At 41.6% G+C, this 14,956-nt stretch overlaps 1 protein-coding gene across 1 annotated transcript in view; it reads left to right on the forward strand.

Moving 5' to 3' along the window:
• The window catches only part of CHD1L (chromodomain helicase DNA binding protein 1 like), a 59,925-nt gene extending 45,365 nt beyond the window's left edge, over window positions 1-14,560 (forward strand). Inside the window, exons 20-23 of the mRNA XM_012471980.3 lie at window positions 3,832-3,902; window positions 5,995-6,109; window positions 6,778-6,886; window positions 14,228-14,560. Of these exons, the coding sequence (XP_012327403.2) occupies window positions 3,832-3,902; window positions 5,995-6,109; window positions 6,778-6,886; window positions 14,228-14,306 (374 nt within the window). The 3' untranslated portion in view covers window positions 14,307-14,560. The remainder of the gene's footprint in view (window positions 1-3,831; window positions 3,903-5,994; window positions 6,110-6,777; window positions 6,887-14,227) is intronic.
• The last annotated feature ends 396 nt before the right edge of the window (window positions 14,561-14,956 follow it).

A 14,956-nucleotide genomic window follows, 5' to 3' on the forward strand; every position in this document is an offset into this window, starting at 1 on the left:
TGAAAAGTATCCATCCCTGCATACATGTTAAAGTATTGGAATGGGCTGGACACAGTGGCCTTTGCTTGTAATCCTCGACTTTGAGAGACTGAGGCAGGAGGACTGCTTGAGGCCAGGAGTTTGAGATCAGCCTGGGCAACATAGTGAGACTATGTCTCTACAAAAAATTTAAAAATTAGCTGGGTGTGGTGGTGCACGCCTGTAGTGCCAGCTACTCAGGAGGCTGAGGTGGGAGGATCACTTGAGCCCAAGAGGTTGAGGTTGCAGTGAGCTGTAATTACACCACTACACTACAGCTTGAGTGAGAGTGAGACCCTGTCTCATTAAAAAGAAAAAGAAAAAGAAAAAAAAATATTGAAATAAAGATGAATAGCTCATGAAAATATTAAAGACCTGTGGGAGGCTGGGCGTGGTGGCTCACACCTGTAATCCCAGCACTTTGGAAGGTCAAGACGAGACAAGGAATTCCAAACCAGCCTCACCAACATGATGAAACCCTGTCTCTACAAAAAAAAAAAAAAAAATACAAAAATTAGCCAAGCACGGTGGCACATGCCTGTAATCCCAGCTACTGGGAAGGCTGAGGCACAAGAATCACTTGAACCTGGGAGGTAGAGGTTTCAGTGAGCTGAGATCACACCATTGCACTCCATCCTGAGTGACAGACCAAGACTTTGTCTCAAGAAAAAGACCTATAGGAGAGAAATTGGACACACCATTAAAATGCTGACCAGAGCTCGGGTTTGGTGCTCAGGGGAATGAAGATGTGTTATGAGGTCAGCATAGCCTGGGTTATAACACTCCCTGGAGACAGAAATAAAGCTCTTTGGTGCCAGGGGAACATAGAAGCCCGAACGGTGTTTTCCCTTGGCACAGAGAAGGGAAAAAGACACCTCCTTTTACATCCAGAAATAACAAAGTGGCAAGAGGAATAAAATTATTATTGTGGTCATTTTCTGGAGATTGAAGGATGTTGTCTGAAACAGAAGGGTCCTCCAGATTCCTTAGAGGTTGTTTTTTCCTAATCCTGCCCAGTTCTATATGGTAGAAAGGGAGGTAAGAATGTAAAGAGTGAGTACTTTTTCTAGTAAAACAGGTTAATGAAAGAAGGGTTTAATGTGTGTCAAAATAGTCAATCCAGATCTAGATGCTGATTGGGCAGTTGGCAAAGCAGAACCCCAGCGCTGGAGTTGCAGATTGAGGAGTCCCTGTTTGGAGTCTGTGTTTGAAACCACGTGAGAGGGAGGCTGGAGAAACGAGAGGCAAAGAACAGACCTGGAAAAGACCTCCACTTAGTACTTGGGGCAAGAAGATGGAATTTCTGACAGAAAGAATTGCCAGAAAATTAGGAAACCTTGTACAGTATTTTGAGGTACAAGGGAAGAAAATATGTGAAGAAGGCAGAGTTCATGGTGTCAGACACCAACGTGAGGATGAATTGGGAAAAGGCCATGGATTTGAACCAAGGTCACTCACATGACCTTGGAGCACTTTGTGGAGAGTGGGAAGCTCAGACTTAAGGCCTGAGTGCTCAGTAAGGACATGGAGATGGGAGTGTGCAGTTTTCTCTGAAGAAGGATTGAAGCAGGTTGCAGCAAAGTAGATGAAGCTGTGGACTAGAATTCCCTGGGAAGACTTCATGGAGGTTATGAAAGTTGTCTTGGGCCTGGAAAGGTGGGTTGAATTTAAATAGGTGGAGAGAAATGGCAAATGGATTCCCAACTGCTCATTACAACACCTACTGTTCACCGTCTGTGCGTATTGAAGGACCCAGGCAGTTACCCTGTTTCTTTGTGTGAAGGATAGTGTACAGGCCACGCAGGCCAGAGTGGAAGGTTCAGGCAGAATAGAGGAGAGTTTCATTGTCATCAGAGGCTCGGGCCACATCGTAGAAGACCGCACATGATTTGTCCAGGGAGATGCCATTCTAAGTAGAACCTTATCTAATGAAATGGGTAATGACTGGTCGTTTGGGGGATTTGATCAAAAGGATGGCAAAGCACAACCAATATTTTAGAATGACTGAACAAAAAGTTCAAACTGGTATCAACCTAACCAATAGACAGGCTCTGTAAAATAAGATGAACATAGGTTGATTTCTTGTGTTTGTGTGTGTGTGTGTGTGTGTGTGTGTGTGTTTTTTTTTTTTTTTTTTTGAGATGGCGTTTCGCTCTTGTTACCCAGGCTTGTACAATGGCTCGATCTCGGCTCACCGCAACCTCCGCCTCCCGGGTTCAGGCAATTCTCCTGCCTCAGCCTCCTGAGTAGCTGGGATTACAGGCACGCACCACCGTGCCCAGCTAATTTTTTGTATTTTTAGTAGAGACGGGGTTTCACCATGTTGACCAGGATGGTCTCGATTTCTTGACCTCGTGATCCACCCGCCTCGGCCTCCCAAAGTGCTGGGATTACAGGTGTGAGCCACCACGCCTGGCCCGTGTGTGTGTTTTTAAATTTATTTTTGAGACAGAGTCTCACTATCTGGAGTACTATGGCATGATCTTGGCTCACTGCCATCTCCACCTCCCAGGCTCAGGTGATCTTCCTGCCTCAGCCTCCCAAGTAGCTTGGACCACAGGCACACACCACCACATCCGGCTACTTTTTTGAATTTTTGGTAGAGACAGGGTTTTGCCATGTTACCCAGGCTGGCCTGGAACTCCAGAGCTCAAGTGATCCACCTCAGCCTCCTCAAGTGCTAGAATTACAGGCATAAGCCACTGTACCAAGTCTGAAGTTTTTAAGGAGAATGAGAAAGATTACTTATTTGTTTTGAATCAATTGTCTTTGACTACAAGGATTAGTAACAAGAGTGGCACCAGTCTCAGGTTGGGCGGCAGTTAATGAGCAGATGTCCTTGCAGAAGATTATTTTTATGTAAGGTTGCCAGCGCCGTTGTGCAAGGTTGTGGTTTTTGTAAAATCTTTTGGGATAGTTGTTGTTATCAGGCATTCATACATTAGCACCTTCCCTTCATGGCTTTCCCTGGCTCCATTTGTCAGAGTTTTGTTTTATTTTTTTGAGACAGGGTCTCATCCTGTCAGGCTGGAGTGCATTGGCGTGATCCTAGCTCACCACAGCCTCTAACTCCTTTGCTCAAGAGATCCTCCTGCCTTAGCCTCCCAAGTAGCTAAGACTACAGGTACACACCACCAAACCCAACTAATTTTTTCTTATGTTTTGTAGAGACTGGGTCTTGCCTTGTTGTCCAGGTTAGTCTGGGACCCCTGGCTTCCAGCAGTCCTCCTGTCTCAGCCTCCTAAAGCACTGGGATTACAGGTGTGAGTCACTGTGCTCAGCCATATTTGTCAGAGTTTTTAACACAAGCATCTCTATTTTGATTCTGACTGCTTTCACATCAGCTTATGTAAAGCCATAGAATTAAATTGGCACATTTTTCTTCACTATCAGTTTTATTTTATTTGGATGGGGTAGAAAAATATATTATACAAACAGATACAGATAAAGTAGAATGTAATAATTTGAATGATTGAAGACAAGCACAAAACTTCCAAAGGAGTTTCAAGCTCATAATGCTCCCTCCTCTAAGCCCCCCAGCTACCTCTGGGGATCGTATTCATTTTCTGATGTCTACAGAGGTACTTTGTTGGTATTGTTTGAGGAGCATTAAATTAGAAGATCATAAAAATTCAGGAGTGAAGCAGGTGAGTACCCAGCTAAGGTATTGACTGAAGCCAGGAACGTGAGAAAGGGCTATGAAGGAAGGTGGGTTCTGAAACCTAACTGAATTTGAAAAAGGCAAGATAAAGGAGGATTCATTCCCTGGTGAACCTGGTATTCTTTATGATGCTCCTTTCTGTTTGACCACAGACTTGAGTTTGGGAGGTGTCCTTTTATTTCCTATTGATGATAAAGAGTCAAGAAACAAAGGGCAAGATTTGGTAAGTAAAAACCCCCATCCCTTTTCAGAACTAAAAAAGTGGACTCAAATCAACTTCTCTTGAAGTGTCTCCTGCCCCCATTGGCCTCTCTACTAGTGTATTAGTTTATTAGGGCTGCCATAACAAAAAGCCACAGACTGGGTAGCTTAAACAGCAGAAATGTCTTTCCTCACAATTCTGGAGGCTGAAAGTCCAAGATCAAGGTGTCAGCAGGTTTGGTTTTTCCCGAGGACTCTCTCCTTGGCTTGCAGATGGTGGTCGTCTTGCTGCTCATGCATATCCCTGGTGTCTGTGTGTCCAGATTTTCCTTCTTATAAGGATTTCATTCAGAATGGATCAGGCCTCACCCTAACACCCTTGTTTTAACTTTATCACCCCTTTAAAGACCCTGTCTCTAAATACAGTCACATGAGGTACCAGGGGTTAGGGCTTCAATATATGAGTTTGGGGGGACACCGTTCAGCCCATAACAAGTAGTTTGGGCCGTAGCCTCCACTGCACTTTCCCTGTCCCCATCCTTCCATTCATTTGTCCCTGGAGCACTGTCCAGACAGCAGATTCCACTTAAGTACAAGCGTTTCTATTTGTCTTTTTATCCTCAGTACCCCACATAGTACTGGCTTATAAGAAATGCTCCATATATATTTACTGCATGAGTAAGAAAGCATGAGTCAAAACTCTGAGGGTTTCATTTCGTATCATGTGAAAATTTCTATGAAAAACTGTGTTTTCTAGTCAGCCATAATGAAGCAGGGGAGAGAAACTAATCCATATGTCCTCTGCCCACATCAGAATCCTTTTGCATCTTAGGCCTATCTCTCCTGCTTACCTGCCATTTGGGATGCCTGTAGTGAGTTTGATTTACCACACCTACCTGGCTTTCTCCAAGGCCTGGATTCATTTTCAAATTTTAAGCCAGAATTAAGGAGAAATTTCAAAACCAGGCTAAAAGAGAGGCTCATCCTCTTGGGATTGCTGGTCTGTGTGACTGTGTTAGGCTGTTTTTGCGTTGCGATAAAAGAACTCCCTGAGACTGGGTAATTCATAAAGAAAAGAGATTTATTTGCTCATGGTTCTACATACTGTACAGGAAGCATGGTACTGACATTTGCTCCTGGGGGGGGCTTCAGGAAGCTTACAGTCATGGCAGAAGGCAAAGGGGAAGCTAGCGTATCACACATGGCAAGAGCAGGAACAAGACAGAGTAGGGGATGGTACCGTGCTGCTTTAAATAACTAGATCTCAAGTGAACTTTACCAGAGCAAGAATTCATCACCAAAGGTTATGGCAAGGGTATGGTACTAAGCCATTCGTGAGGATTCCACCCCGTGATCCAATACCTCCCACTAGGCCCCACCTCCAACACTGGGGATTACATCCCAGCATGAGATTTGGAGGGGACACATCCAAACTACACAGTGACTAACAGCAAAGTGGTTTCTGTTGAGTCATTCCTTCAGTAATTTCTAAAATGCTAAAAGAGAAGAACAGCAAAGTGTCTGTGTGTGAGAAACTCAGAATCGAATGATTCAGGAAAACTGTTTACAGCGAGTAGAGCACCTGTCTATGATATGACTGTGGTGATGTCATCCCAGAAGCTCCCTTGACACGATCCAGCTCCACTTAGGTTACATTGGTTCACAGATAACTTGGCATTTTATCCTCATGGGAATCATTTGAACAGAGATGGAATGACTGCTTGTCCTGGGGGTTGTGGAGCTGACTCAGGCATCAAAGGACTGGAATACAGGAACCTCTAAGATCTTTTCCATGCCTACAATTCAGAAAAGTTCTTTTTTTTTTTAATCCTTGAGAGCTTTTGGAAAGTGTGTGTTTTGGACTCGTTCTCTGGCTGTAACATATTTTAAAAAGAAGAAGAAAAGCTTGTATAAAGTGACCACAAAGTAATAATTATGAATGGACGTGAAGTCTTAACATACAGTAGGACGTTGCTGTTTAGGCACAGCATCTGAACGAGATGAAGCCAAGCCCAAGTGACCCCTCAAGGGCTGTGCCCCCTCCATGGCAGTCACTTGGCTGACAGTGTGACTGTCTCATGTCGGGCTGGTTATCTAATGGTGGTTCTTTGCAGTTGGCCTTGATTGTGGCTCAGCATCGTGATCGCTCCAATGTCCTATCTGGCATTAAGATGGCAGCCCTAGAAGATGGCCTGAAGAAGATATTTTTAGCAGCAAAGAAGAAGAAAGGTAAGTTCTTCCACCTGTGCTCAAGAGTAGATGAATTTGTTTCTAGGCATGTGATAAGACTTTTGAAGGGAGGGGAGAAACATCAAGACCCCACTTAATATGCATGGTAAAGGCAAACCACAGGAGTGATCACCCCACTGTCTTGTATTCATATAGCCCCTTTTCCTTTCCAAAACACTCTTAATATCTGTTATCTCTGTAGGCTGTATCCATTCCCTGGGTATTTTTATCATGATTTTACAGATGAGGAAGCAGAGGGCTAGAAATGAAACAACTTGATCATATGCAATTGATAAATGCTGTTTATTTAATTTCCTCTTAGAGCGACAATCCACAATAACAGACAGTTCTCTGACAAAAATGAATTTAATTTTGTTTCCAAACCTAGTATGTCTCAGAGTTTATTGAATTGATTGGCTTGTTAGAGAATCTTTGCTTATTTTAGTTTTTCTCCACCAGTTATAATCTATGTCCATTGTACGTATTTCCAGAACTTCTGTTCAAAGAATAATTTGTTTTTTCTTATTACAATTCTTCCCCAGAATATTTTTACATTATAATTGTGTGCTTTGAGTGGGACAGTCGATAATTATGTTCTCCAATGTATGTTTTATACCCATCAATCAATTTTTGATGAGTGAAGACGTCTGTTCTTTTCTTCGTAATAGCAAGTGTTCATCTTCCACGGATTGGACATGCCACGAAAGATTTTAACTGGTATGGTACTGAGCGACTTATTCGGAAACATCTGGCTGCAAGAGGTATCCCAACTTACATGTATCCTTTTGTGATCTTAATTGTGTGTTCTCCCAACCCAAGAGGGAAAAATTTGCTGGTGTCACTATTTAATCCAAGGCCAAGTTTCTTCTTGCCACAGTCTTTACTCTGCCCCTCTTCGGTGAGACAAAATAAGACGCACTTTCTAACTTGTGTATATCAAATATGTACCCCCAACAAGATAAACACATACAAGCATTTCTGGATGCCAGTAGATAAATTAAAAGATACATAAGGGGGAGAATTAATTGACTAATTGTTATTTGGTAACATTGAATCTTTCACATCACTTCTGTAGAGATCCTTCAGGCCTTGAAACAAGGTTTAATTCTCAGAACTTCACTCTTCATTTTAATGAATAGGTAAGCAAACAAATAAGTGAACTATTTTATTTCTGAACCTTTTTGATGTGTTATTAAAAGGCAATATGAAATTTCTTTTAACCATGAAGACATGATCTTCTTTAGCTAGACTAGTGTTTTCTTCTAATGACCTCCGTGCTCTATAAGTTAGCATATTTTCAACTATTATAATGGGTCCCAAAATTACTACAAAAAGCAGAATTGACCCCTAAGTACTATAATTGCACAGAAACTTCATCTTTTTACTGAGATATTTGACTGAAATTCACTCAGTGATGGGCTTCAGGATACTTATTTATTTTTATTATACTTCAAGTTCTGGGGTACATGTGCAGAACGTGCAGGTTTGTTACATAGGTATACTCATGCCATGGTGGTTTGCTGTATCCAATACCCTGTCATCTACATTAGATATTTCTCCTAATGCTATCCCTCTCCTATCCCTCCATCCCTGGCTATCCATCCCCTAGCCCCCCACCCCCCAACAGGACCTGGTGTGTGATGTTCCCCTCACCGTGTCCATGTGTTCTCATTGTTCAACACCCACTTATGAGTGAGAACATGCGGTGTTTGGTTTTCTGTTCTTGTGTCAGTTTGCTGAGAATGATGGTTTCCAGCTTTATCCATGTCCAAGACATGAACTCATCATTTTTTATGGCTGCATAGTATTCCATGCTATATATATGCCACATTTTCTTTATCCAGTCTATCATTGATAGGTATTTGGGTTGGTTCCAAGTCTTTGCTATTGTGAACAGTGCCACAAACGTGTGCATGTATCTTTATAATAGAATGATTTGTAATCCTTTGGGTATATATCCAGTAATGGGATTGCTGGATCAAATGGAATTTCTGTTTCTAGGTCCTTGAGGAATTGTCACACTGTCTTCCACAGTGGTTGAACTAATTTACACTCCCACCAACAGTGTAAAAGTGTTCCTATTTCTCCACATCCTCTCCAGCATTTGTTGTCTCCTGATTTTTCAATGATCACCATTCTAACTGGCGTGAGATGGTATCTCAATGTGGTTTTGATTTGCATTTCTCTAATGACCAGTGATGGTGAGCTTTTTTTCATATGTTTGTTGTCTCCATAAATGTCTTTTTTTGGGAATTGTCTATTCATGTTCTTTGCCCAATTTTTGATGAGGTTGTTTGTTTTTTTCTTATAAATTTGTTTAAGTTCCTTGTAGATTCTGGATATTAGCCCTTTGTCAGATGATAGATTGTAAAAATTTTCTTTCATTTTGTATGTTGCCTGTTCACTCTGATGATAGTTTCTTTTGCCGTGCAGAAGCTCTTTAGTTCAACTGGATCTCATTTGTCAATTTTGGCTTTTGTTGCCATTGCTTTTTGTATTTCAGTCATGAAGTCTTTGCCCATGCCTGTGTCCTAAATGGTATTGCCTAGGTCTTCTTCTAGGGTTTTTGTGGTTTTAGGTCTTACATTTAAGTCTTTAATCCATCTTGAGTTAACTTTTGTGTAATAAGTAAGGAAGGGGTCCAGTTTCAGTTTTCTGCATATGGCTAGCCAGTTTTTCCAACACCATTTGTTAAATAGGGAATCATTTCCCCATTGCCTGTTTTTGTTAGGTTTGTCAAAGATCAGATGGTTGTAGATGTATGGTGTTATTACTGAGGCCTCTGTTCTGTTCCATTGGTTTGTATCTCTGTTTTGGTACCAGTACCATGCTGTTTTGGTTAATGCAGCCTTGAAGTATAGTTTGAAGTCAGGTAGCGTGATGCCTCCAGCTCTGTTTTTTGTTGTTGTTGTTTTGTTTGTTTTTGCTTAGGATTTTTTGACTATGTGGGCACTTCTTTGATTTCATATGAAGTTTAAGGTGTTTTTTTCAATTCTATGAAGAAAGTCTATGGTAGCTTAATCGGGATAGCATTGAATCTATAAATTACTTTGGGCAGTATGGCCATTTTCACAATATTGATTCTTCCTAACCATAAGCATGGAATGTTTTTCCATCTGTTTGTGTCCTCTCTTATTTCCTTGAGCAGTGGTTTCTAGTTCTCCTTGAAGAGGTCCTTCACATCCATTGTTAGTTATATTCTTAGGTATTTTATTCTCTTTGTAGCAATTGTGAATGGGAGTTCACTCATGATTTGTCTCTCTATTTGTCTATTACTGGTGTATAGGAATGCTTGTGATTTTTGCACATTGATTTTGTATCCTGAGATTTTGCTGAAGTTGCTTATCAGCTTAAGGAGATTTTGGACTGAGACATGGGGTCTTCTAAATACACAATGGTGCCATCTGCAAATAGAGACAATTTGACTTCCTCTTTTCCTAATTGAATACCTTTTTTTTTTTTTGCCTGATTCCCTTGGCCAGAACTTCCAATAATGTGTTGAATAGGAGTGGTGAGAGAGGGCATCCTTGTCTTGTGCTGGTTTTCAAAGGGAATGCTTCCAGTTTTTGCTCATTCAGTATGATATTGGCTGTGGGTTTGTCATAAATAGCTCTTATTACTTTGAGATACGTTCCATTGATAACCTAGTTTATAGAGAGTTTTTAGCATAAAGGGCTGTTGAATTTTGTCGAAGGCCTTGTCTGCATCTATTGAGATAATCATGTGGTTTTTGTCTTTGGTTCTGTTTATGTGATGGATTATGTTTATTGATTTGCTTATGTTGAACCAGCCTTGCATCCCAGGAATGAAGCCGACTTGATCATGATGATAAGCTTTTTGATGTGCTGTTGGATTTGGTTTGCCAATATTTTATTGAGGATTTTTGCATCAATGTTCATCATGGCGATTGGCCTGAAATGTTCTTTTTTAGTTGTGTCTCTGCCAGGTTTTGGTATCAGGATGATGTTGGTCTCATAAAATGAGTTAGGGAGGATTCCCTCTTTTTGGATTGTTTGGAATAGTTTCAGAAGGAATGGTACCAGCTCCTCTTTGTATGTCTGGTAGAATTTGGCTGTGAACCCATCTGGACCTGGACTTTTTTTGGTTGGTAGACTATTAATTGGTGCCTCAATTTCAGACCTTGTCATTGGTCTATTCAGGGATTCAACTTCTTCCTGGTTTAGTCTTGGGAGGGTGTAAGTGTCCAGGAATTTATCCATTACTTCTAGATTTACTGGTTTATGTGTATAGAGTCATTTGTAGTAATCTCTGATGGTAGTTTGTATTTCTGTGGAATCGGTGGTGATAGCCCCTTTATCGTTTTTTATTGCATCTATTTGATTCTTCTCGCTTTTCTTTTTAATTAGTCTGGCTAGCAGTCTAACTATTTTGTTGATCTTTTCAAAAAACCAGCTTCTGGATATATTGATTCATTTTAAGTTTTTTTGTGTCTCTATCTCTTTAAGTTCTGCTCTGATCTTAGTTATTTCTTGTCTTCTGCTAGCTTTTGAATTTGTTTGTTCTTGCTCCTCTAGTTTTTTTAATTGTGATGATAGGGTGTCGATTTTAGATCTTCCCTTGCTTCTCATGTGGGCATTTAGTACTATATGTTTCTCTCTAGAAATCGCTTTAAGTGTGTCTCAGAGATTCTGGTACGTTGTGTCTTCGTTGTCATTGGTTTTGAAGAACATCTTTATTTCTGCCTTCATTTCAGTATTTATCCATTAGTCATTCAGGAGCAGATTGTTCAGTTTCCATGTTAGTTTGTGCGGTTTTGAGTGAGTTTCTTAATCCTGAGTTCCAATTTTATTGCACTGTGGTCTGAGAGACTGTTATGATTTCCATTCTTTTGCATTTGCTAAGGAGCGTTTTACTTCCAATTATGTAGTAAATTTTAGAATAAGTGCAATATGGCGCTGAGAAGAATTTATATTCTGTGGATTTGAGGTGGAGAGTTCTGTAGATGTCTGTTAGGTCTGCTTGGACCAGATCTGAGTTCAAGTCCTGGATATTCTTGTTAATTTTCTGTTTCATTGATCTGTCTGATATTGACAGTGGGGTGTTAAAGTCTCCCACTACTAGTGTGTGGGATTCTAAGTCCCTTTGTAGGTCATTGAGAACTTGCTTTTTGTATCTGGGTGCTCCTATATTGGGTGCATATATATTTAGGATAGTTAGCTTTTCTTGTTGCATTGATCCCTTTATTATTATGTAATGCCCTTCTTTGTCTCTTTTCATCTTTGTTGGTTTAAAGTCTGTTTTATCAGAGGCTAGCATTTCAACCCCCCCTTTTTTTTTCTCTCCATTTGCTTGGTAAATCTTCCTCCATCCCTTTATTTTGAGCCTATGTATGTCTTTGCACATGAGACGGGTCTCCTGAATACAGCACACCAATGGGTCTTGACTCTATCCAATTTGCCAGTCAGTGTCTTTTGGTTGGGGCATTTAGCCCATATGCATTTAAGGTTAATATTGTTATGTGTCAATTTGATCCTGCCATTTTGATACTAGCTGGTTGTTTTGCCCGTTAATTGATGCAGTTTCTTCATAATGTCTATGGTCTTTATAGTTTGGTATGCTTCTGCAGTGGCTGGCACTGGTTGCTCCTTTCTTGTAAGGCAGGCCTGGTGGTGACAAAATCTCTCAGCATTTGCTTGTTCATAAAGGATTTTATTTCTCCTTCGCTTACGGAGCTTAGTTTGGCTGAATAGGAAATTCTGGGTTGAAGATTCTTCTTTAAGGATGTTGAATATTGGCCCTCACTCTCTTCTGGCTTTGTAGGGTTTCTGCTGAGAGATCCACTGTGAATCTGATGGGTTTCCCTTTGTAACCCGACCTTTCTCTTTGGCTGCCCTTAGCAATTTTCCCTTCATTTCAACCCTGGTGAATCTGACGATTATGTGCCTTGGGGTTGCTCTTCTTGAGGAATATCCTTGTGGTGTTTTCTGTATTTCCCGAATTTGAATGTTAGCCTGCCTTGCTATGTTGAGGAAGTTCTCCTGGATAATATCCTGAAGAGTATTTTCCAAATTTGTTTCATTCTTCCCATCACTTTTAGGCAAACCGATCACACATAGATTTGGTCTTCTCACATAACCCTATATTTCTTGGAGGCTTTGTTCATTTCTTTTCACTCTCTTTTTTCTAATCTTGCCTTCTTGCTTTATTTCATTGAGTTGATCTTCAATCTCTGATATCCTTTTTTCTGCTTGATCGATTTGGCTGTTGAAACTTGTGTATGCTTCACGAAATTCTCATGCTGTTTTTTTCAGCTCCATCAAGTTGTGTATGTTCTTCTCTACACTGGCTATTCTAGTTAGCATTTTGTCTCACCTGTTTTGAAGGTTCTTAGCTTCCTTCCAGTGGGTTAGAACATCCTCTTTTAGCTTGGAGAAGTTTGTTATTACCTACCTTCTGAATCCTGCTTCTGTCAGCTTGTCAAACTCACTCTCCATTCAGTTTTGTTCCCTTGCTGGTGAGGAGTTGTGATCTCCTGGAGAAGAAGAGTTGTTCTGGTTTTTGGAGATTTCAACCTTTTTGCACTGGTTTCTTCCTGTCTTCATAGATTTATGTACCTTGGGTCTTTGAAGTTAGTGACCTTTGGATGAGGTCTCTGAGTGGACGTCCATTCTGTTGATATTGAAACTATTTCTTTCTGTTTGTTAGATTTTCTTCTAACATTGAGGCCCCTCTGCTGCAGGTCTGCTGGAGTTTGCTGGAGGTTCACTCTAGACCCTGCTTGCCTGGGAATCACCAGCAGGGGCTTCAGAACAGCAAAGTTTGCTGCCTATTCCTTCTTCTGGTAGCTTTGTCCCAGAAGTGTACCCACGAGATGCCAACCAGAGCTCTCCTTTATGAGGTGTCTGTCAGCCCCTGCTGGGAAGTGTCTCCCAGTCAGGTAGTCACTTGAGGAAGCAGTCTGTCCCTTGTGAGAGCACGTATACTGTGCTGGGAGATCCATTGTTCCCTTCAGAGTTGCCGGGCAGGGATGTTTAAGTCTGCTGAAGCTGTACCCACAACCGCCCCTTTTCCCAGGTGCCCTGTCCCAGGAAGGTGGTGGCTTTATTTATAAGTCCCTGACGAGCTACGGCCTTTTTTCCGAGATGCCCTGCCCAGCAAGAAGGGAGTCTAGTGACAGTCTGCCTTTAGAGGCCTTGCTGAGCTGCTGTGGGCTCCGCCCATTTGCTGTGTGAACGTCCCAGCAACTTTGTTTACACAGGCGAGGTTAAAACTGCCTACAGGAGCCTAGACAATGGCAGACACCCCTTCCCCTACGGAGCTCAAACATCCTAGGTCAAGCTCAGACTGCTGTGCTGGCTCTGAGAATTTCAAGCCAGTAGATCTTAGCTTGCTGGTCTTCATGGGTGTGGGACTCGCTGAACCAGATCACTTGGCTTTCTGGCTTCAACCTCCTTTTTCAGGGGAATGAGCGGTTCTGTCTTGCTGGCATTCCAGGTGCCACTGGGGTATGAGAAAAAAAAAAAACTGCGGCTAAAATGGCCACCCAGTTTTGTGCTGGAAACCCGGGATGCTGGTGTTGTAGGCAATGGAGGGAATCTCCTGGTCTGCGGGTTGTGAAGACAGCGGGAAAAGCACCGTATCTGAGCCAGAGTGTCAGGAAAAGTTCCTAATGGCTTCCCTTGGCTAGGAGAGGGAGTTCTCCGGCCCCTTGTGCTTCCCAGGTGAGGCGACACTCCACCCTGCTTTGGCTCACCCACCTTGGGCTGCACCCACTGTCTAACCTCAGTTAGAAATGTGGAGATCACACGCCTTCTGCATCACTCTCACTGGGAACTGGACACCAGAGCTCTTCCTACTTGGCCATCTTGGCGGAAATCTGTTCAAGATATTTAAATCACTAAAAAAAACCTTAGTAGAGAAGCCAGGTTTTATGTACTTGTACAATTCAAGCAGTATCTGAAGAATTTTAGTACTCTGAAAATAGTAACAGCAATAAGTACTAACAATATTGAAAGTATGTATGATATGATGAAAGAGAATTAAAGCATACTACTTCTAGAACAGTTATTTCAATGATTACTAAACTAGAGAATGAATCGTTTTGGTAAAGTTGATTTTAAAGTGATGACATGTATTTTCTTTGACCATCCTCATCAGATATTACTTTCCTAGAAGCAAGCCTGCTGTCCTTCATTCACAGTCGTCATCTTCCTCCTCAAGTCAGCTGGTGCCTTAACATTTGGCCCAGCCTCAGATCCTGTCTTTAGCAACCAACTAATAGATATTTACTCAGAGCCACCGCAATAGAGTATTTCAAATGGAATCAGGATCTGTTGGGCCTCGGAAATTGTCTCTTTCTGAGTTTCAATTTGGTTCTCCTGGATGTGTTGCTCTGACTTGGTACCTGTGATACAGGGAAACACAACTTTTTTGGCAAAGCCCTTTGACCCCAGCTTGCTATTTGCATAATAATAAATTTTCTATTCCTAATAGTTTTATTGCTTTCTTTCCCCTGTACCTAGTTTTCTTCTCCTCTACCAGACTGATTACAGAGGGCAAGGCTGTATGGATTAAGGAGACATGAAAGGTTATAGAACAGGGTGGCTCTGGAAGAAGGAAGCACCTTCAGCCAGCTCTTGCCTTCAAAAACAATGGACCCAGGAAGAGAGACTGAGAAGTGAGATTCTTTCTCCACACAAGTAGTATACCTCCTCTCCTCCTTTTTGCACTGCACAACATCAACATCTGGAAGAAAATACTTTGATCTAGAGCTTGTCAAATGTGACTTCAGAAAAACCACAGGATCTTTTTTCTCCTAGCTACCAAATCCAATTCAGCTTCAAGGAATAAGGGAATTGTGAAAAGGGTGCAAGCCCATCACAGAAT

This window comes from Aotus nancymaae, unplaced genomic scaffold (genome assembly GCF_030222135.1).
Source record: "Aotus nancymaae isolate 86718 unplaced genomic scaffold, 86718_ANA_hifiasm-v0.15.2.pri h1tg000108l, whole genome shotgun sequence".
Classification (NCBI taxonomy): Eukaryota; Metazoa; Chordata; class Mammalia; order Primates; family Aotidae; genus Aotus; species Aotus nancymaae.